Source organism: Bidens hawaiensis, unplaced genomic scaffold (assembly GCF_021521415.1).
Source record: "Bidens hawaiensis isolate Kalapana, Puna unplaced genomic scaffold, B.hawaiensis_p1.1 tig00014295_1, whole genome shotgun sequence".
Classification (NCBI taxonomy): domain Eukaryota; kingdom Viridiplantae; phylum Streptophyta; class Magnoliopsida; order Asterales; family Asteraceae; genus Bidens; species Bidens hawaiensis.
Window position 1 is genome coordinate 424,183 of NW_027492230.1, and position 26,269 is coordinate 450,451.

Sequence of the window (26,269 nt, forward strand, 5' to 3'; positions counted from 1 at the left end):
GTTAACAGTGTCCCCAGAGGTTATTAAATGTGTTTCTGGGTTAACAGTGTCCCCAGAGGTTATTAAATGTGTTTCTGGGTGAACAGTGCCCCCAGAGGTTATTAGATGTGTTTCTGGGTTAACAGAGGTTTCACTTGTAGGCTCAGCATAATTACATCGCTAATTTATGATTACTATAATGAATTGTCATGGTTTATTTAAATTAGTGAAACTCACCAACTATTCGTAGTTGACCCGTTTTCTTTACATGCTTTCTAGGTACACCCAAATTGGAATTAGTGATACATGCTTGATGATGTGTGCTATTTTGTGGAAGCTTAAGGGTCTATATTTTGTATTAAACATGTTAACGTACTATCGGTAAAACTTATGTGATAACGCCTAGACGGTAACGAAACTCGGAACAATGTAATACGTTTAAATTAATGTAGTGGTGTTTTCTTTATAAGCAATGCTGTTGATATCAGATGTGTCTGTTGCATCCCGTTTACGTTTCCGCTGCGGTTACGGGGTGTTACAGAACTTGGTATCAGAGCCATTGGTTATAAAGAATTAGGATGTCTTTAAAAGATACCTAAAATATAACCAGTAGCTCAAGTGTTATAGGATCTGAATATCAACTAATAATTTATTGTGACAAGGTCTGGATGAACTTGGATGGACAAGTGAGTTATTATGGTCCGAAACATAATAACAGACTTGTCCGCACGAGGGAATTCAGGGGAAGTCACGGGGGACTTTAATAGGTAAAATTGGCAACATATGTGCAAATATATGATAATATTGTTATGTGGTCAAGTTGTATAAGTAAGTGCATATTAATTTGATTATGATTTACACTATGGAAAGAACTATATGTTTGTTAACTTGTGTGCAGGAAAGAATGTCGAGAACTCCTAGTTTGTCGGTGGAGGAGGACCCGGAGGAAGTCAGCTCCGGGAACTCTGGGAGCCTACGCGTATCATCCAGCTCTGAGCCTAGCGAGGCTAGTCGTAGGAGCTCTGGCCAGTCCTCCCCAGTCAGGATTGTCAGATCCCCTACCCCGCCCGCACCACAGGCCATCCCTGTCCCCCCCGGATTCGGACCCCGCCTCACGGCGCGGATCAGTGTCCCGCATGTCCCACCTACCTCTCCCCCACCCAGACCTGCTACCCGCAGGGGCGAATCCTCCCGCTCCCAGCCCGAGCCTGTGACTCCACCTGTGTGGGGTCTCCCTAGGCAGGAAAGGGACGCGGCGGCATGGCTTCGAGTGCTCACCGAGCAGGTGAATGAGCACTCCGCCGCCTTGACAGTGGGAGTGCAGAGGCGGATGTATCTGGGGGACTGCATACTGGACCACCAGTATGCGATTGCGCAGCTGAAGAGGGAGTGCTCATACTCCCAGTGGATGATCGGCCGGATGGAGACGCGGATCCGGGTTATGCTGGCTGTGATGGTGGTGTTGGTGGCTGTGTTGGTGGGGTTGGTATACCACCGTGTTTAGTGATGTTAGGATGGTAGAAGTCATGGACCGCTTTTTGATACTCTGTGTAAGCAGTTAAGTGGTGATGCTAACATAGAGTGAATCTTGTGTAGTTATAATACAACCACTGGCCCTTAGGGGGTCTCTTTTGGGGTATATCATTATAGATACTTTTGGGTATCATTCAAGCACTGACCCATTGCGGGTCATGTCGAGATGATGCCGACATAGGCCCTATGTAGGAAAACTTAACTTATGTAATGATGACAGGAAAGTATGTGAACTGACATGGATGTAATATGTACTAATGTTTGTTAATGAATGGAAGGTTTGTTGTGTTTTATGATTGGAACTTGTATTAATTATATGTATTTTCTTGATAATGTGTAGAATGGCACCAAAACGATCAGCTCAAATGTCGGAAGTAGATGTGAGCCGTTTGATTGCTCAACAGTTAGAGGCGGCGATACCGGATATAGTATCGCGCATCGCCGCCAGTATTAACAATTCGACCAATCCAACCCCTCCGAGCAATCAAACGACCACCAATAATGACGGGGAACAAAATGTTAATCCTCCACAGAATGATAACACGATTCCGAGTAATGACGCACCGCCTAGGGTGGTCGTTACGGACAGTAATGGCCCTATACCAACTGTAGAGACGAACCGTACTGAACCGATTCCTGCATCCAGGGGATGTTCGATCAAAGACTTTATGTTGTGCAAACCTCTAGAGTTTAGCGGGTCTGAAGGACCAAATGGGTTGGTTAAGTGGATCGAGAAAATAGAATCAGTTGTGAACATCAGCAACTGCCCCGAGGACTGTGTTGTAAAGTACACCACCTGCACATTCACGCACCATGCCTTGACATGGTGGAACACGATAGTGCAGACCCGGGGTCAGGCGGCGACAAACCGCATGACCTGGACAGAGCTCAAGGCTCTTGTACTGGAACATTTCTGCCCGAAAAACGAATTGCAGAAATTAGAAAATGAATTGTGAAACCTGGAAATGCAGGGGGCAGACCATTTGGGTTATACGAACCGGTTTAATGAGTTGTCGCGATTGGTGCCATGGCTGGTCACCCCAGAGTCGAAGAGGGTTGAGCTTTATATTTGGGGGCTAACTCCAGTTGTAAGGAGTATAGTCAATTCTGGGGGACACCAGACGTATGAGGGTGCGGTGACGCAAGCTGGTATCGTCACGTATGATTTCGTAAGGAGCGGATCACTGAAGGTGACAGGAGAATCCGCTGGGGGAAAGCGGGGTACACATGACCATAGGATCCAGGAAAAGCAGCAAAATAAACGTGCTAGGCCCACTGCCCAGAACTACGCCATGACTAGTTCGGGCGGAAGGCAGGAACCGCAGACAAGGACGTTTCCCAGGTGTGGGAAATGCGGTTATTAGCATGGGGGCAAGCTGGTATCGTCACGTATGATTTCGTAAGGAGCGGTTCACTGAAGGTGGCAGGAGAATCCGCTGGGGGAAAGTGGGGTACACATGACTATAGGATCCAGGAAAAGCAGCAAAATAAACGTGCTAGGCCCACTGCCCAAAACTACGCCATGACTAGTTCAGGCGGAAGACAAGAACCGCAGAAGGAAACGTTTCCTAGGTGTGGAAAATGCGGTAACCACCATGGTGGCGTGTGCAAAGAGGTGGTGTGCCACCGGTGTGGCAGGATTGGGCACTACGCACCGAGTTGTAGGACAAACCTGAACAACCTGAACCGACAACCGCAACCTATCCGTGCGCAGCCATTTAAGACCCAACCAGCCCGACAGCAAAACCCGCAAGGAAACCAAATGGTGACCACCAGCCGTGCTTGCTATGAATGCGGCAGCACGGATCACTTCAAAAGACACTGTCCGAAACTGAACCAGGGAGGAAACGGGAGGCAACCCACGGGTCAGGCATCGTCGTCCAATCCGGCGCGAGGCCGAGCATTCGTGATGGGGGCGAACGAAGCACGCCAGGACCCCAGTGTAGTGACAGGTACATTCCTCGTCTCTGATCATTACGCTTCTGTATTATTTGATACAGGCGCCGATAGAAGTTTTGTTTCCGTTAAATTCCTGTCGATTGCAAACCTTCCAATTGGTGAGACCATAGAACCTTATACCGTAGAAGTCGCTAACGGTAAAACCATGATAGTTAATCGAATAGTTCGGAATTGCCCTTTTATTCTGAACGATCAATCCCTTCCGATTGACTTGTTACCAGTAGAATTGGGTAGTTTTGACGTGATAGTGGGAATGGATTGGTTAGCACGCAACAAAGTAGAAATAAACTGTGAAAAGAAAATCGTCAAGATCCGGGTGTCGGATGACGAAGAGATATTAGTGCAAGGAGAAAAGTCAGGCACCATGATACCATTTATATCCCACCTCAAGGTGTTAAAATACATACGCCAAGGATGCGTGGCGTATCTAGCAAGCTTGACGGCCACTGATTCTGAGGAGAAACGGGTGGATGATATTCCAGTGGTACGCGAATTTCCACAAGTCTTCCCAGAAGAACTTCCTGGATTACCGCCAACCCGACAGGTCGAATTCAGAATCGACTTATTACCTCAAGCTGGCCCTGTTGCTAAGGCGCCCTACCGACTTGCACCATCCGAGATGCAAGAATTATCCAACCAGTTACAAGAATTGTTGGATAAAGGATTTATACGTCCCAGTTATTCCCCGTGGGGTGCACCTGTACTATTCGTGAAAAAGAAGGACGGGAGCCTTAGAATGTGCATTGATTACAGGGAATTGAACAAGTTGACAATCAAAAATAGGTATCCTCTCCCCCGAATCGATGACCTGTTCGACCAACTACAAGGTGCGAGCTACTTCTCAAAAATAGATCTTAGATCGGGATACCATCAGGTTAGAATTCAGGAGGAGGATATCCCAAAAACCGCATTCCGGACTCGCTACGGCCATTACGAGTTCTTAGTTATGCCTTTCGGGCTAACAAATGCGCCAGCAGTGTTCATGGATCTCATGAATCGAGTCTGTAAACCCTACCTCGATAAATTCGTCATCGTGTTTATTGACGATATTTTGATATACTCGAAGAGTAAAGAAGAGCACGAGCAACACTTAAGATTAATTTTAGAGCTTCTAAATCAGGAGAAGTTGTATGCAAAATTCTCCAAGTGTAACTTCTGGTTACAAGAAGTGCAATTCATTGGTCACGTTATAAACCATCAAGGAATACACGTTGATCCAAGTAAGGTGGAAGCAGTTAAGAATTGGCAAGCGCCTAAATCGCCAAAGGAAATCCGCCAATTCTTAGGCTTAGCTGGATATTATCGTCGATTTATAGAGAACTTTTCCAGCATCGCCCTACCTTTAACCCTTCTGACCCAAAAAGATCGAAAGTATGAATGGGGTGAAGAGCAGGAAACGGCGTTTCAAACGCTAAAACAAAGATTGTGCCAAGCGCCGATCTTAAGTCTCCCAGACGGAGACGATGGTTTTGTCGTGTATTGTGACGCATCCCGGAGAGGGTTAGGATGCGTGTTGATGCAAAATAATAAGGTTATAGCCTATGCTTCTCGACAGTTAAAAATACACGAGAAAAATTACACTACTCATGACTTAGAACTGGGAGCAGTTATCTTCGCACTTAAAATCTGGAGACATTATCTCTACGGTACAAAGTGCACCATCTTCACCGATCATAAAAGTTTGCAACACATATTCGATCAGAAAGAACTGAATATGAGGCAACGAAGATGGGTCGAGTTGTTAAGCGACTATGACTGTGACATCCGTTATCACCCCGGCAAGGCTAACGTCGTAGCCGATGCCCTGAGTATGAAGGATCGGGTTAAGCCATTGCGAGTGCGAGCACTGGAAATGATAGTCCAGTCGAACCTTTCGGACCTGGTTCGAGTCGCTCAGCGCGAAGCGTCGAAAGAGGAACAATTGGAAAAATAGGGACTTTACGGTAACGAGAAGAATTTCGAACAGCGCGTGGACGAAATTCTCTATTTCAAAAATCGGATTTGGATCCCGACCCTCCATGACCTTCGAGAACTAATCATGGAGGAAGCGCATAAATCGAAATATTCCATACATCCGGGATCGGATAAGATGTACAAGGATGTGAAGGAGTTCTACTGGTGGCCGGGTATGAAAAAGGATATAGCCACATACGTTGGCAAGTGTACGACGTGTGCGAGGGTCAAGGCGGAGCACCAGAAACCCTCGGGGACGTTACAACAACCGGAAATTCCCGAATGGAAATGGGATCAAATCACGATGAATTTTGTGACACATCTCCCTAAGACGTCCCGTGGACACGATGCAATTTGGGTAATCGTGGATCGACTAACCAAGTCGGCACATTTTATTCCGATTAGAAATAATTATAACACCGAAAGACTTGCGCAGATTTATATAAATGAAATTGTGTCTTGTCATGGGATACCCATCTCAATCATCTCCGATAGAGATAGCCATTTCACCTCCAATCTTTGGCAAGCTGTACAAGAAGCGCTGGGAACGCGTATCGATCTAAGCACAACTTACCACCCTCAGACCGACGGTCAGTCTGAGAGGACCATCCAAACACTGGAGGATTTGCTTCGTGCATGCGTACTGGATTTTAAGGGAAATTGGGATCAACATCTCCCACTCGTTGAATTTTCCTATAATAACAGTTACCATAGCAGTATAAAGGCAGCACCTTACGAAGCATTGTATGGACGGAAGTGCCGATCACCACTCTGCTGGACTGAAGTGGGCGACACACAGGTTATTAGATCAGATCTAGTCCAGGAAACGACCAGCAAAATCCTTGAAATTAAGAACAATCTGAAGGCCGCACGGGATCGGCAGAAGAGTTATGCCGATACCCGTAGAAAACCGTTATCATTTGAGAAAGGTGATAAAGTGTATTTGAAAGTATCACCTTGGAAAGGAGTAGTCAGATTTGGAAAGGCGGGGAAGTTAGCCCCTACATACATTGGACCATTCGACATTACTGCAAAAATCGGTCCTGTAGCATACCGATTAGAACTGCCTGATGAATTAAGTGCAGTTCACAACGTGTTTCACGTGTCAAACTTGAAAAGGTGTCTGTCGGATGAGACATCGGTGTTACCACTAGAGGGTGTCCAATTAAACGATAAGCTTAATTTCGTAGAGGAACCCATAGAAATAGTGGACGGGAAAATCAAGCAACTTAGACACAATAAGATCTCGTTGGTCAAAGTTATATGGAACTCGCAACGAGGCCCAGAATATACATGGGAACGAAAGGACGAATTTCGGAAGAAATACCCCCACCTATTTCCTCAAAAGGAAGTAGTTGACGCGTAAAATTTCGATGACGAAATTTTTATAACGGGGGGAGAATGTAACGATTCCGGCAAATTCAGGTATACCCTAGCCGGAATATACCATTTATGTGTTATTTAATACTGAATATATAAATTATAATATGTTTATACGAGTATATAAGATTCACAAGTATGAATTATACTCGAATGTACAGCTAGTCGTATTGGAATTATGATTAACCGATGAACGATTATTGAAACCCGATCGAATCGGGGATTTCATTATAGACGAAATATATGATGTTTAGTAAGGTTTACGAAGTATTAAGGCTACGGGATAAGTGAATTATAGCACAGAAAAAGGATTTCGATTTATTGGTACGTCGGTACGATAAACGAAACCTTTAACATCAAACCAAGCAAGAGAAGATCGATCAAGCCGAAAAAGATGCAAAATGACCGACAATATGATGTGTTGAGTCAATAAATGTCATGGTTTAAGTTTTTAAAGTTTTTAAATCGGTTTTATATAAATTTTATTTTTAAGCCGAAAAACGACCGTTTTAGCCTCGTTTTAAGCCGAATTAAGTGTTTAACCGAAAAACGAACTGAACCAGATTATCCACAACATTATTCGAATTACACAATCCAAATGTGTGGCCAAGGTTTGAGATGTGGGCCCCACCCCACACCATACATGGACCGATCGGTCCATTTGGTGCACACACACATATCATTTTTTTTTAACACTCCAACTCCACATTTCTCTCAACACTCTTCAACTTTCATCCAAAAACCCAAGTTTTTAAGCAAGAATCATAAGGTATAAACATATTATTATGGTTTAATCTTGGTTTTTAATTCCAAAATCTTGAGAAAATGAGGTTTCAAGTGAAAAATGGGTGAAAACCCGAGATGAAACCGATTCTTGCATGATCAAGTGATGTATACAAGTTATACAAGGGATCTTGGTCCAAGAAAGGAGTTAAAAGAGTCAAAAACGAATATTTACGGTTAAAATCTTTGTTTTGATGTCTTAACCGAAACCATGAAAGGAATGGCTTGATTGTGGGTATAACTTGCTTGGTGTGGTGTTATTGTGCTTGTAGGTGTTATATCTAGTTGCTAGCAAAGGCTAGAAAGCAAGATCTTTGCGATCTAAAGCTAGAAACACAAGGTAGTTCGGTTTTTCGTATGATTTGTGTGATTTGGACAGATTGTGGTAGACTTAGATTTGGGTCATGAAATTTCACAGAGATGATCTACACATGAAAATATGAGATCTGTGAAATTTTGGTAATTTTTGGATAAAGGATGAATATTTGGTGAATTTAATGCTCGGTGTTGGCTAAAAATGGTGAAAAATAGCTAAACATCATGAAAAATTCTGGAAAAATTCAGATAAGCTTTTTATAACATATAAAAGTCACACACAAAATTTCAGGTCCATTGGAGAAGTCTAAGTAGGCTTTTCCGTAAAACGAGTTCTAGGGTTTTCTAGATCGGTTTTGGTGAAAATGGCATGAAAAATGAGTTTTTGGTTCTGTAAAAATTACTGGGAACTATGTGGATGGCAGGAGTCATCCCAGAAAAATTTGGGATTTTTCTAAGGTCGTTTGGTATTTTCGACATATTTGGTGTTTAAATGACGTTTTAAAATAGATAAATAAATGTTAAATATAAAAATTAATTCTGGAAATATTTTTATAAAATTCCTTACTGTCAAAAACTGATTTGTGCAAAATTTCAAGATCCGAGACTAAACGGATAATTATTTGTGCTAAACAGAACATAAAAACAAACTTTTAAAGCTTAAAACGAGTAAACCGGCAAGGTTCGCCTAAGCGAGCTGACTGGTGTATAAAAACCCTAAAAATGGACTATTTTCATGAAACTAAGTTAATCAAGTAAAAATAAATCATCCGAAAGTAATTCGGATGATTTGGGTAATTTTACCCGATTTAGCAGTTTCCGGTATACTAAAGACGGAAACGGGCCCCGCGGCCAAACGGGGTGTCTAAACCGAGCTCTAATTTCACCACTTTAATTAAAATATCAGTAACAACTATTTTCGGGTCGTATGTGACCAAACTCATTTTTGAAAACATAAAGACGGTTAACCGTGCTAGGCACGCAAAACGAGAAAACAAACTAATGGTAATTTTGACTAAAGAACTCTAAGGGATATCACAATCTAAGTCCTGAGAAGTGTTCCGGGGTTAACATTGTCCCCGGATCGTGTACGGTACTGGGTTAACAGTGTCCCCAGACGTACCGGTTAACACGAATTTAAGTTATATTAATAGAAATTGTGTAGTAACGACTTAGGGATCGTATTACAGATCCGGACCGGTAGCTGTGCACAGTATTACATCTTTGCTCACAAAAATGTGAGTTTCACGAGCCCCTTTTTACTGAACTGTTTTAAATATTTTCCCGGGGCGGAAAGCATGTTTTTATCAAAGTGTTTAAGTACATGCCGATCGCATGGAAATGAATGTATTTATATAATGTTTATTGTACGGGAATCGTACGGTAATGTATTAAGATGGTAATTGTCTGAGTTGCTAATATTGTAAGGCCCGAAACAGTGTTCTGGGTTAACAGTGTCCCCAGAGGTTATTAAATGTATTTCTGGGTTAACAGTGTCCCCAGAGGTTATTAAATGTGTTTCTGGGTTAACAGTGTCCCCAGAGGTTATTAAATGTGTTTATGGGTTAACAGTGTCCCCAGAGGTTATTAAATGTGTTTCTGGGTGAACAGTGCCCCCAGAGGTTATTAGATGTGTTTCTGGGTTAACAGAGGTTTCACTTGTAGGCTCAGCATAATTACATCGCTAATTTATGATTACTATAATGAATTGTCATGGTTTATTTAAATTAGTGAAACTCACCAACTATTCGTAGTTGACCCGTTTTCTTTACATGCTTTCTAGGTACACCCAAATTGGAATTAGTGATACATGCTTGATGATGTGTGCTATTTTGTGGAAGCTTAAGGGTCTATATTTTGTATTAAACATGTTAACGTACTATCGGTAAAACTTATGTGATAACGCCTAGACGGTAACGAAACTCGGAACAATGTAATACGTTTAAATTAATGTAGTGGTGTTTTCTTTATAAGCAATGCTGTTGATATCAGATGTGTCTGTTGCATCCCGTTTACGTTTCCGCTGCGGTTACGGGGTGTTACATTTACCCGTCAACGTGCGGAGAAGCTCTGGGTATTCGGCGCCCTGGATGAAAGCGGCGCGAACAAGATCTTCACTTATGTTGCCCAGACTCAGCTTTTTGGAGTTGAAGTGAGTGATGAAGTCTAGTAAAGATTCATCCTCCTCTCTAACGCAGTTGAGGATCGTCCACTGTTCTTCAGTATATTTCCTCTGTTGACTGAAGTGTTGGCTGAACTTGTGCTGAAAGTCCGCCCAATCATAGATGTGGTGGACCGGTAAACGATCGAACCACGCCCTGGCCGCTCCAACCAGCGTCATCTGGAACATATAACACCACGTGGGTTCCGTCCAGTTGCTGACGGTTACCCCCGCTATGAATCTGTTCAAGTGATCGTCTGGGTCGGATATACCATCATAAGTGCCGATGTTGGACATCTGTTTGGCATTTCTCGGGGCGATTGCTTCCGCAATGTCCCTTGCAAACTTGGACGTTCCCGCATTTGCGGCAGTTGGTCTAAAGGTTTTGGAGAAGTCACGTGGGTTTCCCCCCGCGTTCCTTGGTTTGAAGGTTTCTCCAAAATTCCTTCTTGGTTGGAAGCCCGTTTCCTTACGCTTCCCTTTCGCCCTGTGGCGAGGGTTTGCGTCGGTGTCGGATTCCTCCCGATCATCGTCCGAGTACTCGCACTCACTGTTCATGTTGAGCTGTTGTCGAGTGCTTCCGAATTCGTCGGCCTGTTGGAGTGAACGCAAGCGTTCATCCAACTCAGCTTGGAATTCCTTCTGACGTGCTTCGGCCCACGCCTTAACTTGATCGAGTGTTTGGCGAGGGAGCCTCGTCTGTTTCTCCAACTGGGCATCAGTGAACCCCAGTGAAATATTGTTTACTGCACTTGCCCCGGCTTGGGTAACCGGGGTAGTGTTCGTAAAATTTGTGTAACCGCCGGTGTTCCCCCCAGTAGCTGGGGTCGTGGTTACCGGGGTTTCCTGGTCACTTACTGGCCTTAGGACCGGAGTAACGTTAACCATTTTTTCAGAAGTTTTGAAAAAACTGAGAATTAGTTCTAGCTTTTATGCACGGATGGCGCCAATGAAGAAACACTAATCGACCCCGGGCAGATTATGGATAATCTGGGGGTTAAGTAATGTTTCCCACGAGGGTTAGGTCCGGCAGAGATGGTTATTCTGATGACCTGCAAAACAGACACCGTGAGCTCGTCACTGAGAAGGGGGGGGGGGTTCCTCCTTGTGACCACCCTCCGGCGTGAGAATCATACTAGATTGCTCTGAATATGTGTATATAAAGAGAGATTGCTAGAGAAGATAACATACAAGATGATGATACCGTTCCAAGGTGTTGGAGTATTTATAGCCGAAGGTAGGTTTCCAAGCAGATACAGCCAGCTGTATAATATTCCTGTTCTACCAACTATGGGCTATGCACGTGCCATGCTGGTTGGTGGGTAGGTAGCGGCTGATAGTGACAAGGCCGGCTGTGTACTGTTCCCTTTCCACCAACTGCAGGCTATGTGCGTGCCACGACAAGGGTTGGTGAGTAGGCAGCGGCTAATAGTGACAAACAGTACTAGAGCATGCTCCTCCTCATACTGTTGTCGGTGAGCTGTCACCCTGTGATTGGTTCATGGGCTGCTTTGGTCAGATCTTGTCTATTTTGTCCATACATTGGCAGGTATAGTACAAAAGATCTTCCAGAAGCATACGGACTGGCTCATTTGGGCGGGAGTATTCCCGCCTTGCTCATTCCTTCAGGTGACACTGAATTATTGAGAGTTAGTGCCTTGTGCGTGTAGCCTTGCTATTAGTGCGGGTAGCCTTCCCTGATGGCTTGTATCCGCAGCTGCGGGGACAGGCGGGGTACTTCACCATTGGGAGGCTTTCCCTGCGGGAACAGCTGGCGTACTGCGCTTAAGGTCTTCATCTCTGAGCATGGTGGGTCCTGCGGAACCAGTTGGTCCTTGTGCAGACGTCCCTCTTCAAGGTGAGTCTTGCGGGTCCAACTGGGCTCTGCTGGGACCTACCTCTTCAGTAGTTAATAGTCAGCCGATGCCCACCGTCGTTTACCGCCAGCCATGGGTAGAAACCCACTTGCGAGGCATGCAAAAGAAGAAAAGCGGGTAAAGGATCTGTCGGAATGTTTCTCAGGTTGGCAATGGAGTTAAAATGAAGATACGGGGAGGATGATGAATTAAAGTAATGAGGGTTATTTTTTTAAGTAAGTCTAGAATGAGAAAAGTCTATTCTATAAAGCAATGTTGGCAGCTTTTCTTGTCAAAACTTATACTTTTAATTGAGTTTTGAATATTTTAGTAATTAAGTAGATATTTTTACCAGCTTTTTTACTGAATAGATGCATGGTTAAAGTGGTGGACACGAGTTCTAAACACTTAACAACTTTTAGGAAAATATGGCTTGCTGACATTTTATTATTTTTTTTTGTAAGTTTATTTAATTACTAAAAATTATTTAGATTGTTATTAACTTTTTTATAATATAATAATATGTATTTTGATTTATAAAGGGTAGTGTGTAATTTTTCCATGTGTACCAAAAGTTCATATGCTATGTGCCTCTAGATGGTTGATTGGTCGTATTCTTTTTAATTCGACCCATTTTTTAAACAATCTATTTTGTGCCCCCGTAGCAAAAATTTCTGGATCCGTTTCTGGTTACGGGTAGTGTAAGCCCAACCAATATATGTTTTAAACCCAATCTAAAGCCAAAGCCCAAACAAAAAAACCCATTAACCCAACCCAACCAAACCGGATTTGAAAAAAAAAACAAGATTAAGATGTTAGATATGGAGGAAAGTTACATCTTTTGACAAGATGTTGGCAAAAGTTATATTTTTTTGTGAAAAAAACAAATCGGATTTGACAAGATGTTGACAAAAACAAACTAGATCCGCTACTATTGGTTCGTTAACCCGGTTAGTTTAAATTTATTTGTTGTCGTGTTCTTTATATTTGTTTTGTTCACATTGTATTAAATATGGGGGGAAAAAATTTTGAGCGCTACGGCTCGGTTTCGAGTCTAGATCCGCCACTAGTCGTCAATTTACTAAACTGATACAATAATGAAAATATAAAAGGTTACTATACTTACATTGTCATTGACCAATATTTCATCAATTATCTCTTTCATGAACTTTAACATAAAGTAGCCACATTCGGTGCTTCCCGACTGACATGGACATTACATAAATACATAACAAATGGTCATCGTAACATAGATTCGTATAAGTTTAATAAAGTTAGTTTATAAATAAATAAGATCATCTATGGTGGATGTCCATGCAAGACTAGATCACAAAAAACAATTAATTTTATTTAGATGATATACCAAATTCATTGACATGAACCAACAGTTAAAAAATAATTCAAGTGCCCAACAATCAATTCATTATACCAATTTCTTCAACACTAGGTTGATTCCACTAAGTATCCACTCGGAATGGATCAACAGAATTTTCAACTACAAGAAGTAAACTTCTAAATCTATATCATGGGTCCAGTCTAGTTGTCAATGGACTATTTCAAGATCAATATATGGAACATGAGAACCAGGTCCAACTTGTCAGTTTTACCCCCTTTAGGTGGAGTCACTCTCAAGCTAATAGACACATTAAATGGTTTATATTTAGTAAAAGTGCAGTAGTAAAAAATAGATATTTGATAACTATTTTTCAACAAACCATATCTACTATTAAAAGGACTTAGAACTTAGAGACCAAACCTATGAAAGAAACGGAATGTAAATCTCATATGACGCTACCACTCGTGTGCAAAGCAGAGGCAAATTACCAACATATTGTACTGACACGAATCTATAGTAAGCTAACAAATCCAAATATATATTAACAAATATATAGGTGTATAAGTCTCATGTTTGTAGCAACAATCATGCTGTTAGCACAAAACTCAACAAAGCAATTTGTTACTGAATGAGAAGTCACACTGACGCTCATGCTTCTCGTTCATTTTTCCTCTTAACCCCTATAATGGTTCAATTCTAGCAAAACTACACAAAATATCAATCATATTTGATAAACCCTAGAAATTATAAAGTGACATCTAAACATGACACATAGTCAAAGTGTAGTGCGTGTTTTTTTTAAACTTTCAGAGACACTAAAACGATGACATGCAAAAATACTAGTCATTGTTTCTTCAAAATCTGATAAAAGATTACAATATTTAATGACACGTAGTTTTAACTTGTCATAAAATGATTGTGTGTCATGATTCGCGCGTCATTAAAGATATATTTTCTACTAGTGACATGTGTTAATTAAGAGAAAGAAAAAGGAGGCCTATACAAATGTAAAGCACATGTTAAAATAAAAAAAACAACCATGATTTTTTTAGCATGTCCCTTTCGACCAATGTAGTTCGAATGATCGCATCAATGAAAGATTTAAACATGTGTTAAGAGAAAGAAAAGGGAAGAAACCTAACTCACATTTTTAAAGCTCAGAAACACGTCATCGAGAGCTCAATAGAATTGATAATGTGTCATAAGACGCCATTGAAGGTTTGCTCTACAAATCCTTATATACCTCATCCTTGTTAGGTCTAAAAAAAAGGTAAAAATTACAAAGTAACCCGGATAAGATTTATAGCCACTATCTCTAAAAACATGAGTAATAACAATATACCGGATGCGAGATCGGTGCTTCGTCTGCTGGCAGAAGCAACTTTCTAGGAATGGTCAAACGAAATATTTTATCTGCTCAAACTTTATACAACACATTACTTTTATAAGCTCAAATGTGCATTAAAGATGAGGTTGTTACGTTTTTTAAATGTTGCATTCAATTAAAAGTTGAGGGTATTTATTGGCAACCACCAGGTTTTAAGACACGGCAGGCTAGGCACAACACATGCTAATTTTATTACTTTTGATTAGGTGGCATATCCTTAGACCACGCGCTATGGCTGTGGCAAGCTCACGAAATTGATCCTACGTGGCTGGCAATCTCACTAGTGATGGACAGGGAACACCGTGCCTCCCTCCCCCTGGCCACTAGTGACAAAGTGCCACTAAGGTGGTCACGCGGGTCACTGGGCCATTCATCTAATAAGCCTTTTTTGTTTTTTTCCTTTCTTTTTATTATAAAATAAAATGAAATGATGAAGAATGATGGAAAATGAAATACAACATGGGTTGAGTGATGGGAATGAATGATGGGGGAAATACTTACGTGACAAATAATAGAGAATGAGCAAAATGAACCATAACACATAGCCTTAGCGGAATTCATTACCGATGTTGATGTATTAGAGTTGTCCACGATATGGTTTTAGGTTAAACTGTGAGCCAAACCGACCATGAGTAGCGGTAGGGATGAGCAAAATCAGGACCAGTACCGTACCAGACCAAAGATAACATGGAGAAAAAACACAATTTTACTTGAATATATATTGTATCACAATACAATGACATGGTGGTAAATGAAATCTCAAAGCTGCAATACTTTGTGTATATATCTCACTATTTAATCCTTAAAAATACATTTAGACCTATACTATTCTCTTCTATATACACTCCCCCCTTCCATCTACTACATTATTTCATTATCATTGTGCAACAAATGTATATGTATGTATAACTACAGGAACCCGAGAAAAAGAATTGTGTTTATTCTGAACTGACAAAACTTGTTACCCTGCATCTGTTCGCGATCAGTAATTAACATTCGCGTATGTTTTGATTTTCGCCTAAACTAGGCCAACTACACCCTGTGGACCATCCTAACACACCAAGGACAATATCAACCCTTGAACATGCGCTCACCTAACCACCAAAACACACATTTAATATTTTATAAAAATTCAGTTAAGTTACAAATTAATAAATTATCAATGTTCTTGATACATACCAGATTGTCCAAGCTTGCTTCAACATGAAAAAGAATTACAGCCATTCCTCTTCCCCTGTCAACCTCGGCCTGTTCAATAAAGAAAAAGATTAAAGAAATGCGAGTAAATTATGGTTTCGTTACACCTTTCGTAAAGAAAATGACAGAAATCATCCTTATGTTCAAATGTTGTAACAAATTACGCCCTTTCCTCTAACAGGCGTTAATTGTTTCCTTTTAACTCAAATCATGTGTAGTGCACTTAAGGTATTTCAATCTTCGTAATAAAAAAAAACTTTAAAATAAAAACTTATCAAGAAATTAAATACTTAAGTTTTTATTAAAAGACCAGAATACGCTCATGTGCAATGCACATGACTGAAGCTAACAGAATATATTAACGTCCGTTAGAGGAAAGAATGTAAATTGTAGCAGCATAACTCAAGTTTAATTTATGTTATTTTTCTAGGTAAATAAAAAAAATTCACGTTTTGTCCTTAAACTAAGAAAATAACCGAAATAATCTGTTACGTTTATATGTTGTAACAACTTACATCATTTCCTCTAATAGACGTTAACTCTAGTCATGTGCCCTGCGCATGCGGGTATTTTGGTCTTTTTAGTATTTTTAATATAAAAAAACTTAGGTATTTAGTTTAAACTTTTTTTTAAGTTTGTTACTTGAAAAGGACAAAAATTGCCTCATCTACAAGAGTATATTTTGGGGTATTTTGGTCTTTTAGTTTCTTAAAAACTTTTTACTTTTGAAGTTTTTTACTTCAGAAGACCAAAATACCCTCATGAGCAATGCACATGACTGGAGTTAAGAAAAACTTACCGTCCGTTAGAGGAAAGGACGCAAATTGTTACAACACATAAACATAAAGAATGATTTCTATTATTACCTTAGTTTAAGAACGAAAACTGTAATTTACTATAAAATAATAAACAAAAATAAAAAGAAATGAAATACTTACAGCACATGAGCATATACTAATGCCTGCATCTGCTAATGCTAGGGTGATATCAGCCATCATGCCTGCACACCAATTAGATTTATGAACATTCATATTGTAAAAAAATAAATTAATTAATTAATAAACTTTAACCTTTTCGATCTATACATGCGATGCATAACCATTGGATGGAGTGTCCTTGAAGTTTGCTCCACGACGAAACTTTTCCATCAAGCCAGCTTTCTAAACTTGGTAAGACTTCCTTATACATAGGAGTATTAGCATGCGTCAATTTTTCAAACTCAACTTCATGTGAATTTGTTTTTAAACTCATATGTTGCATATGTTTGTTATGTTTTCCATTCACTTTACTGACTTTAATACTACCATTTTTGAATCGAAAAAGATCTTCATCCACCATTTTTGAAGATGACATTTCCATAACATTCATTAATATCTTTTCCCATGTATGTTGTGTCCCTTTAGAATAACCCAACACGTCTTCAATTTCACTATCGTCTTCAGTATCAGCAATAAATTTGTTTACTGAATCAGCAGTTATTTCAGATGCAGATAGTGCAGCTTGCTCCCTTAAAAACTAAACATAACACCAATTAAACTAACAAACATAAAAGAATATGATAGTTTAACTAACTTACTTTCATAATTTTGTGTCTGGCGCTACGTGTTTTGGCATGTTGTAGCCATTGTTTGTGCCTCTGGAAAGCAGATTTGCTTGATAATCCCTGGTAATGATGAAAAAACCACATTTTTAGGAAAATAATTATAAAAGATGAAACCTTATATTTTGTCTATTATAAAGTACATTATAGGTTACTATCTCCACAACTTCAGCATTTGCAAGCACGTGCAGAGGAGGAACAAGATTGCCGTTGACCTGCAAATATATAAATCAAGCAATTATTGATAAGCATGTAAAAGAACCCAACGTTCAGTGAACCGTTCGTGAAATGTTCGGCGGGACTCCATTTTTGTTCATTTATTTAATAAACGAACGAACATGAACACACGTCTTGTGCTTTCGTTTATGTTAGTTCATTCACACTCGTTTATGTCCGTTCGTATCATTCTCTATGCCTGTTAGCTTACGTTTGTTTAGATTTGTTCATTTATATACTCAACAACACTACAACTTAGTCTAGTTTTAATTATTCGTTAGGCCCAGCAGATTGATGTTCATGTTTAATTGTAAATAGTGTTCACTCGGCTATTTTTGTTCATCTATGTTCAATTATGTCCGCTCGTTTAACTTAGTGAACCATTCGTCTATACTATTAACAAATGAACATGAACATGCATTTTTTTCTTAACGAACGAAAACGAAAAGAAAACCCCATTCATTTAATTGTTCATGCTCGTTTGGTTAAAGCTAAACAACCAAACACGAACATGTCCTATTCGTGTTCATTTGGTTCAATTACTAGCTTAATTATTAAACTTTCAAGAAAAAACATTCCATCAGTCAAAATGCCGTTAGACTTGCCTTTGCAGCTAACATCTTGTTTCCAATTTCAGTGTGAATCATATAAGCATAGTCAATGACAATTGCTCCTTTGGGCAGATTTTTGATCTGTCATAGTAAGAAGACAAATACAATAAGAAACCAATTTATAAGAGAACTCGAAAAGGGAAAAATTATGCCAAGCGTTTATTTTTTTTACCTCTCCTCTTGGTGTAAATACAAATACACGACTACCTAGAAGATCTTTGGTGACTGTATCTACAAATTCTCTTGAACTCATGTTTCCAACAAACTCCTCTTGCCACTCTCTAATTGCATTCAACCAACCAATCTGACAAAAAGGAGTTTTATTAATAATCAATAAAAAAGTTAATGCACATGCTACCGGATAGGAGCGTGCATGAAACCAAAATAACCGACATAAACGAACAAAGATAACCGAACCCAACCCAAAACCAAAGGTTTGATTATGACTTCTTCAAAAAAACGAACTCTCGTTCAGTTTCAACTTTGCATTTACCGAAAATCGAACCGACTTTTATAACCAAAACAAACCCGTAAAAAACGAATTTTGTTATTGAATTTATGGATTATAACTTTTATTATTGAATGCTAAGTAATTTATTAAAATAAAACAATAAATGGTGTAGGCCACATATTTAGGCTCAAATATGTAATAATCAATTAATCATTAATTAACAAAAAAAATCAGGCCCAAAGTTTCAGCCCATAAATTTCAAGCCCAAATGGCAAACAAAAAAAACAAAATCGAACGGAACTCATTGTGAAAACCGAGAAAGCCTATACCAAAGGTTTTTTAATAAAATCCAAAATCCGAATTTCAGTTTTTGGTTCCGAAACCGACCCAGGCAACCCACCCACACACACTACTATCAGAATAGTAGAGGTGCCAATTTTGATCAACTTTAGGAACAGTTTGACTCAAGTTTTGTTTGATCTGATCAACTGGGTGAAAAAATAGCTAAAATGAAACATGTCAAGCAGGAAAAGGCCATGAAAACTGTATTTATAATGCTAATTGGATTATTATTAATATAAGAGAATCTTTGTAATAAAATTTGGCAGACTTATTATTCATTAAAAGAAATTAAATTTGGGACAAAATTGTTTTTAGTCAAACAGGCCCGTAAAGATTTTACCCATTCGGACCCGAAACCCGTCTTACCCTAAGTGCCACATTTGCATTGTTAAGAATGGTTGTTTTTCCTCTCAAATTTCTATCTTCGCAAGACACTGTATGTCTGATCAAGTCATTAACAAAAACTTTCCCACTGTAATGAGCAGCAATGCCTCTATTTGCTATCAAGTTCATCTCTTCAGTTCTAATCTGCAAAACAAATTATAACATTTTTCATGTAAAACTTGTAACAGCAAATACTAGAAAAATATAATAAAAAATAATAATATGAAAAGAGGGTTTACTGAAAACCTACCTGAACTTCGAGACGAAATGTACTCTCGTAAAGAAATGGAATTACAGTAGTATGAAGACTTTGATAACCATTAGGTTTTGGGGTTGCAATGTAGTCTTTCATCTGTGAAAATAGGTGTAAATGTAAACAGCAACACGAAGAAGAACATTAACTTTCAAAACTGCCAAAATGACTAAATCACCCACAGTTCGAGGTATAGGGGTCCAGATCCCATGAATTAGCCCAAGAACATGGTAGCATATCTGTTGTGCATTACATAAAGGGGCAACACCAACACAAGGCTTCGGTTTAACAATAATGCGGAGCTGTAAAACAAATGCATAGATTCATGTTAAAAAGTTACAATAAAAGTAATTATATATTCTGTGCTCACCACTTAAGAAACTTTGATTAATTACCTGTACAATTTGGTTAACTTCATTGATTGAACCTCTGGATTTGAGTACAGACTTATAGATGCTACAAATAAAGAAACTCAAAATCAATAAAGAATACTCTTCTAAAACAGTTTTATTTAATTATTCTTGGCACCTTACAATAGTATGTTAATATTATAAAGAAAAAGAGAAATATTACCTGTAAGGTTCCTTACATACCGATTGAACCTCAGTTTTCATAGCCACGAGGTTTAAGAACTGATCATCTTCAATCTTCTCGATAAGTAATTTACTTGCCTGAACATGATAATAATATATAAGCAACAAAATAGTTTGATTTTGAGGCAAGTCTAACCATGAGCTAAAAAATTTAATCAAGAAAATAAATAAAGTACCTCTTCAATTTCTTTCTCATGGTCTTTATAGAGTTCTGCTACCCGTCTCTTGATTTTACCATAATCTTGAGGATTTGTGTACATGAAGGACAAATTCTCAAGCTCAGACTGCATGATTTAAAAACAAAGAAAATGACCATATATAAGTTCATATATAAAGCAAAAGTTAACTGAACTATTGAAACCGTATAGAAGTGGGAATAATATGAGATACCTTAATTTGGTACATTCCTAGTAGCTTTGCTAGAGGAGCAAAAACTTGTAGGGTCTCCATTGCAATGCTGGACTGTATGCATAAAAAGACTTTGAAAAATGAAAAAAAAACTTTGAAAAATTAACAGCTACTTAATGTAAATTTACTCCACCTGCTTATGTAAAGGCATATGTGAAAGAGTTCGCATGTTATGTAATCTGTCTGCTAACTTCACAATAATCACCCGGACCTGAGAAATATAATATTCAGTGGCTGATGAAATTAACATTCGGGCAAATTGAACATAAACTACGAAAATAAAAATATCAATTAGTAGATCACCTCCTCTGTCATAGCGAGAAACATTTGTCGAAGATCATGTGCTTTAACGTCTTGTACGGGTTCATTATTACACTTGAGCTTCCCAAGTTTAGAAACCTGAATCAATAAAATTATCGAATAAAGTAAAGTGTCATAAATGCAATATGTTGAGGAAAAAATCATGTAAAAGTTTCAAAATTGACCACCTTTGTTTCTCCTTCAACAATGTGACGAACCGTGACACCAAATTCTTTCTCTATTCTTTCAAAAGTAACAACGTTTGTATCTTCAACGGTGTCATGTAATAAGCCAGCAGCTATTGACTCCCAATCTAATTCCTTTTTAAATGATTACTAGAAGTTAGTAAAACTAAATACATTACTTTAATTAAAAATGATTTACAATATTGTTAAACTCACTAATTCCCCAAGAATTCGAGCGACTTCAACAGGGTGAATAATAAACGGTTCGCCACTGCGTCTTTTTTGCCCATCATGTGCCTCAAAGGCCAGCTACAGGTAATCATTATTAAGATAAACTATAAATAAAAGCATTTGTGGCATTTACTTCATAGATAGAAATGCGTAAACACTAAAAAGAACTTACTTTTAGAGCATTGTGCACTAATTCTAACTCGCTAAATGTAAGGTATGCGATATCAGATTTAAGATCCTGAAGTAATAATATAAGCCATCAGTACCACGTTTAAACAGTTTAAGTTACACTTTTACATACTATTAGAGTATTAGTGTATAATTCTATAGTTTTGATCACAAGCACCTCCAACAAGGCAACAACTCGACATACCTCCCACAATATTTCAGGTGAAAGTTCATCATACCCTGAAGGGGAAGATGACGAAGAACAAGAAACCACCCATTTTCTACAGCCAATATGAAGCAAACTCGATTTTAACAGTTTTCTTGGAGGAATGAAGTCTGAAGTTTCAGAAGATAACCATAATCTCTTTCCAGAAACTTCACATCTCTGGCATAAATATCAAGTGGAATGACATATATCAGTACAAATTTGTCGAAAATGTATAATCGATAAGATATAGAAATACTTGTGGCTGTCAAGTAACACATTTTAATCCGAACATTTATGCACTCAATTGAGTCAAATTAAATGGCAAAACTGCCCTCTGCCACTTATAAGTGAGTCTTAAGTCTTAAATGATTCTGCCTTTTTAATCCTTTTTAGCATTTATAATGGGCTTGCCCAGTCCCCATCCTGGGCTCGGCAGTCGTTCAGGGCACGGTTTCGGTGAGTGCACAATTTTTTATAATTTTATATATACAGTTTTTTTTTAAACATTAACAAGAGAAACTGGCCGCCCGGGGGGGGGGGGGGGGGGAGATCTGAGAAAGGGCCTAGTAATTTAGCAATTAGTCTGTTTCTGTTTAATTGAGCCAAAAAAATCTTAAAAAATGGCATCTTAATTTAGCTATTAATTTGTTTATGTTTAGTTGGGCCAAAAGACTGGGAAAAAAATATTATATAAGGCCAGTTTTTTATACACGTTTTGGGCACTCAAAATCACGAAGACGTCCCTGCCTTCATTCGTCTAGTAATCAAAGTAACCTGTCACAATAATGTGATAGCTTCTACTAATAGCAGGTACCTTAGCTCTAAGTCTATCTACTAGATAACTCAATCAGCTCAAAACATTCACATATATAAATCCAGAAACAAACAATTAACACAATAAAGTACAGAGCAAGCGAGAATTACACGAACCGGATGACAATTGGCATCAATTTGTCCAGTAACCAAACCAGATGAATGCGCAGTAGTCGCGAAACAGCCCGTCAAAGCCCTCGGCGCCTTCCAGGCACACGAAACCACACTACAATCATACCGTCCAGTTCCATCCGCTTTCGGAAGCCTACATATATTCACACATTCCACTGACACTGCAAATTCACACATAAACCATCAATCAAACCCTAACTAACATCAACAAAATCAAACAATAAACACGCACTGGATAACGACGGAGCAGAAGCCATAACTAACAATCAGCATCGGAACATAACAGCATAACAGACAGATAGACAGAATTCTAACAGAATCAGTAATCAATCAATAATAATAAGTAGGGTTTATGGTGGGAGAATTAACGATAGATATATGTATGTGAGGATGGATAGATAGAGGTTAGCGAAACAAAGAAAGAAAGCCACACAAAATTGTTATTATTATTAAAATGTTTGTTTTTGAAAAATAGTTATAGGTGAAATGAAATATTCGTGGCGGACCGGTAAGTATAAGAGTGACGTGAAGATGACGGATATTCCGTTTATTATATCCCTCTTTGTTATCACCCATTACCAAGACTAACGGTATTTGTAGATATTTACACACCCACACTTTCTTTATTCGGTTTTGTGTCCAGGTTTGAGTTTATTCTAATTCCGTCTATAAACACATCTCTTTTTAGTGGGATGGGATGGGATGGGATGGGATGGGATGGGATGGGATGGGGTGTCAACTCAAAGGGTAAATTCCAAATCTACCATCTATCAATCCTGATAAACAAAAATAAAAATAATAATGTGTCATAATCACATTCAATCTTTTCTAATCTTCATTCTCCTTAATTCAAGCTATCCATGGGTTATGTATTTAATTGATATGACACATTAGTTGTAACCCATATGAAAAAATGTATTTAATGTGATTTAAATCACAATAACTTTTACTAACCCATTAAATCTAATTTTACTACTAGATATATAAAATTTTACCATAATTTTTAAAAAAGCATATAAACCATTAAATATATATAATAAGTTTAAAATCAAACAGTGAATTATTAAATTAGTTAAATAATGATTTACTAACCATTATCGTATAATAGATATTTAGTTACGCGTGTATCAAATTCGTTGAATAAATACAATATTTATAATCTTACAATTTGTAAAACACTATTTAATTTACATTCTTATTGATCATATAAAACATCTTGAATATATTTAGGTATCAATAATTGATTTTATGTTATATTGAAGCATTATTTCAATATTAAGAAAATGTATAGTTTAAATATGTAATATTTAAATTGTGTGATAATATTAAAACTAATCTATAGATTCAAAAGAAACCCCCTAAATTACGTATGATTAAAAACCTAAATTTTGGTCATTTGACAAATCCCGTGTAATACACGGGTTCAAAAGCTAGTTTAAAATATTTGAGACGGGTATGGTATTAGGTGATACTCGGTTTGATTACCTGAAATATACATGTATTTTTATCTGAAAAGTATCTATGAGTATTTTCTTACTGTCTTTGTGTAATAGAGTAATTTGCTAATCTTATGACTTTTTGTTTATGTATTACTAATTTTAATTATAATAAATTTATATAGAACGTAAAATAGTAACAAATGTACATGAGAATTTCATTTGATAGCTTGACAAACTAACGGTCATACTTTATATCCGATAGATAACAGTGGCGGGCTCAAAAAAATTTACACAAGAGTCGAAATTTTTTGGTCATTACTCAATTGAATACCATTATATAAATTTTGTTGGCCCGGTTTGGCCAAGTCGTCATCGTCATCATCATGGTCAGCGTATTTAGTATATCTCATCAATAGCATAGTTATGGTATGGTCTGAAGAGGGTAAGATGTAGACAACCTTACCTCTACCTCATAAGAATAGAGATGCTGCTTCCGATGAGACCCCCGGCTCGATAGTAGGTTTGCATCAAACTTGGACATAAGGCACGTAACACGCAACCATTGAAACACTGGTCGATTGGTGCATGTACCCTTAAAGAAAAGATGCTCAAACAAAATACAATATAACATAAAAAAATAGATTAGGTTAAGAGTTTGGACTTAGGCTTACAAATTGTGTATAAACTGATTGAGCATTTTGATAAAATATTTATATAATTATAATTATAAATATGTAAATTTATTTTTATTATGGTCAGTCACGAAATTTCATGAGGTCATTCTCAAAATTTTACATGGGAGAATTTTGTTGTTTTTGAAATTCTACAGAGGTTAGTGTCAAAATTCACATGAGTTTATTGGGATGTTAACAAATATGTACTAACAAAAAAAATTTCATAAAGGATGACCGACCCCCTACTCATATGATAGGTCCGCCCCTAACAAAGAATAAGTAACCCTGTATGAGATTGGATATAAGACAGTGTTTCACAATCAAGTATGCAACTAGGAACTTGTTTCATTTTTATGCTTACTATTTTATCCAATTCCTTTGGCAAGTTTTCTAACTTAATCGTTGAAAGATAGCTATTGAGGCTCTGATTGGGTAATACAACTCATCTTTCTAGATATGGGTATAATTGTCTGTCATTTCAACCAGATTACAAGAAATACGCTTAAGTAGCCTTGCTTGAATGGGCATGGAAACTTATGAGTCTAAACATATCCACAATCACTCATCAAGACTTCTAAAAAAATAGATCTTCTCAACAATATCTAAAAATTTGTACTTATCATGAATGCCTATTTACGAACCCAGAAGTCCATATTCAAGCCGCCAACCATTTGAGAGTCTAATTTCAAATATTCAAGCTGCCAACCATCAAATCGGTTAGAATTTTAGATATATTTCTCAACACATATATCGAATTATAAAAAGCGTTAATGAGTTGGTGGTGGAGTTGTAAGGAAGAAATTGATGTCCAAGTGACCCGGGTTCGATTCCTGTCCCAACATTTAGTTTTGGAGGCACCTAGCGATGATGGAAAAATAGGCGAATAGGCGACGATCACTAGTTCGATCCTTAAACTGAACGAGTTTATCTCACTGCAATGTCGTGTCTTCATGTGAATGTTCACTGGTGTTTGCCTTATGTAATGGTTTTTTTGATATTATGAATTTCACCAGTACCTTCTTTGAAGGATTCACTGACCGTTCAAAAGAAAGAATTATAAAAAAACATTTAGTGCATTTGCCATAAAGCTTCAAGGATAGTTGCATTGAGCACGCAACTAAAATATAATTAATTGAGCATATCAACAAGCCTTTCAATAGTGTTTAAAGTAACATGTTATTTCAATATATTGTATCTTCAAATGGCATACACAAATTTAGCATCATATTATACTTCCATTATATCACCACTTAACGATAATAAAAATTACTTTTGGTTTTGCAGAATATTTATAAAATAACTAGAATGTTTTTTAATACATTGGAATTTGATGGAACTGAAGTCAACTTTAATAATAAAAAAATATAGAGAGAGAGTTGTGTTTGACAGGGCTGGCTCTAGGGGAGGGCTGGGTGATAGATG

The 26,269-nt window shown here is 38.1% G+C and overlaps 1 protein-coding gene across 2 annotated transcripts in view; it reads right to left on the minus strand.

Moving 5' to 3' along the window:
* LOC143546262 (putative GTP diphosphokinase RSH1, chloroplastic) overlaps window positions 1-23,386 on the minus strand; it is a 43,708-nt gene extending 20,322 nt beyond the window's left edge. Inside the window, exons 1-23 of one of the 2 annotated variants that reach the window (XM_077037963.1) lie at window positions 22,967-23,386; window positions 22,714-22,895; window positions 21,787-21,966; window positions 21,586-21,651; window positions 21,399-21,491; window positions 21,186-21,317; window positions 21,001-21,096; window positions 20,831-20,908; window positions 20,680-20,751; window positions 20,466-20,573; window positions 20,270-20,367; window positions 20,092-20,152; window positions 19,879-19,998; window positions 19,694-19,795; window positions 19,426-19,587; window positions 18,439-18,570; window positions 18,261-18,347; window positions 17,583-17,654; window positions 17,416-17,502; window positions 16,910-17,354; window positions 16,778-16,839; window positions 15,822-15,890; window positions 15,334-15,736 (exon numbers count right to left, since the gene is read on the minus strand). In XM_077037963.1, the coding sequence (XP_076894078.1) occupies window positions 15,632-15,736; window positions 15,822-15,890; window positions 16,778-16,839; window positions 16,910-17,354; window positions 17,416-17,502; window positions 17,583-17,654; window positions 18,261-18,347; window positions 18,439-18,570; window positions 19,426-19,587; window positions 19,694-19,795; window positions 19,879-19,998; window positions 20,092-20,152; window positions 20,270-20,367; window positions 20,466-20,573; window positions 20,680-20,751; window positions 20,831-20,908; window positions 21,001-21,096; window positions 21,186-21,317; window positions 21,399-21,491; window positions 21,586-21,651; window positions 21,787-21,966; window positions 22,714-22,895; window positions 22,967-22,991 (2,634 nt within the window). In that variant the 5' untranslated portion in view covers window positions 22,992-23,386 and the 3' untranslated portion in view covers window positions 15,334-15,631. Of the gene's footprint in view, window positions 1-15,333; window positions 15,737-15,821; window positions 15,891-16,777; window positions 16,840-16,909; window positions 17,355-17,415; window positions 17,503-17,582; window positions 17,655-18,260; window positions 18,348-18,438; window positions 18,571-19,425; window positions 19,588-19,693; window positions 19,796-19,878; window positions 19,999-20,091; window positions 20,153-20,269; window positions 20,368-20,465; window positions 20,574-20,679; window positions 20,752-20,830; window positions 20,909-21,000; window positions 21,097-21,185; window positions 21,318-21,398; window positions 21,492-21,585; window positions 21,652-21,786; window positions 21,967-22,713; window positions 22,896-22,966 lie in introns of those variants that run through there. The other variant, XM_077037964.1, reaches the window with a different exon arrangement.
* Between the last annotated feature and the right edge of the window lie 2,883 nt (window positions 23,387-26,269).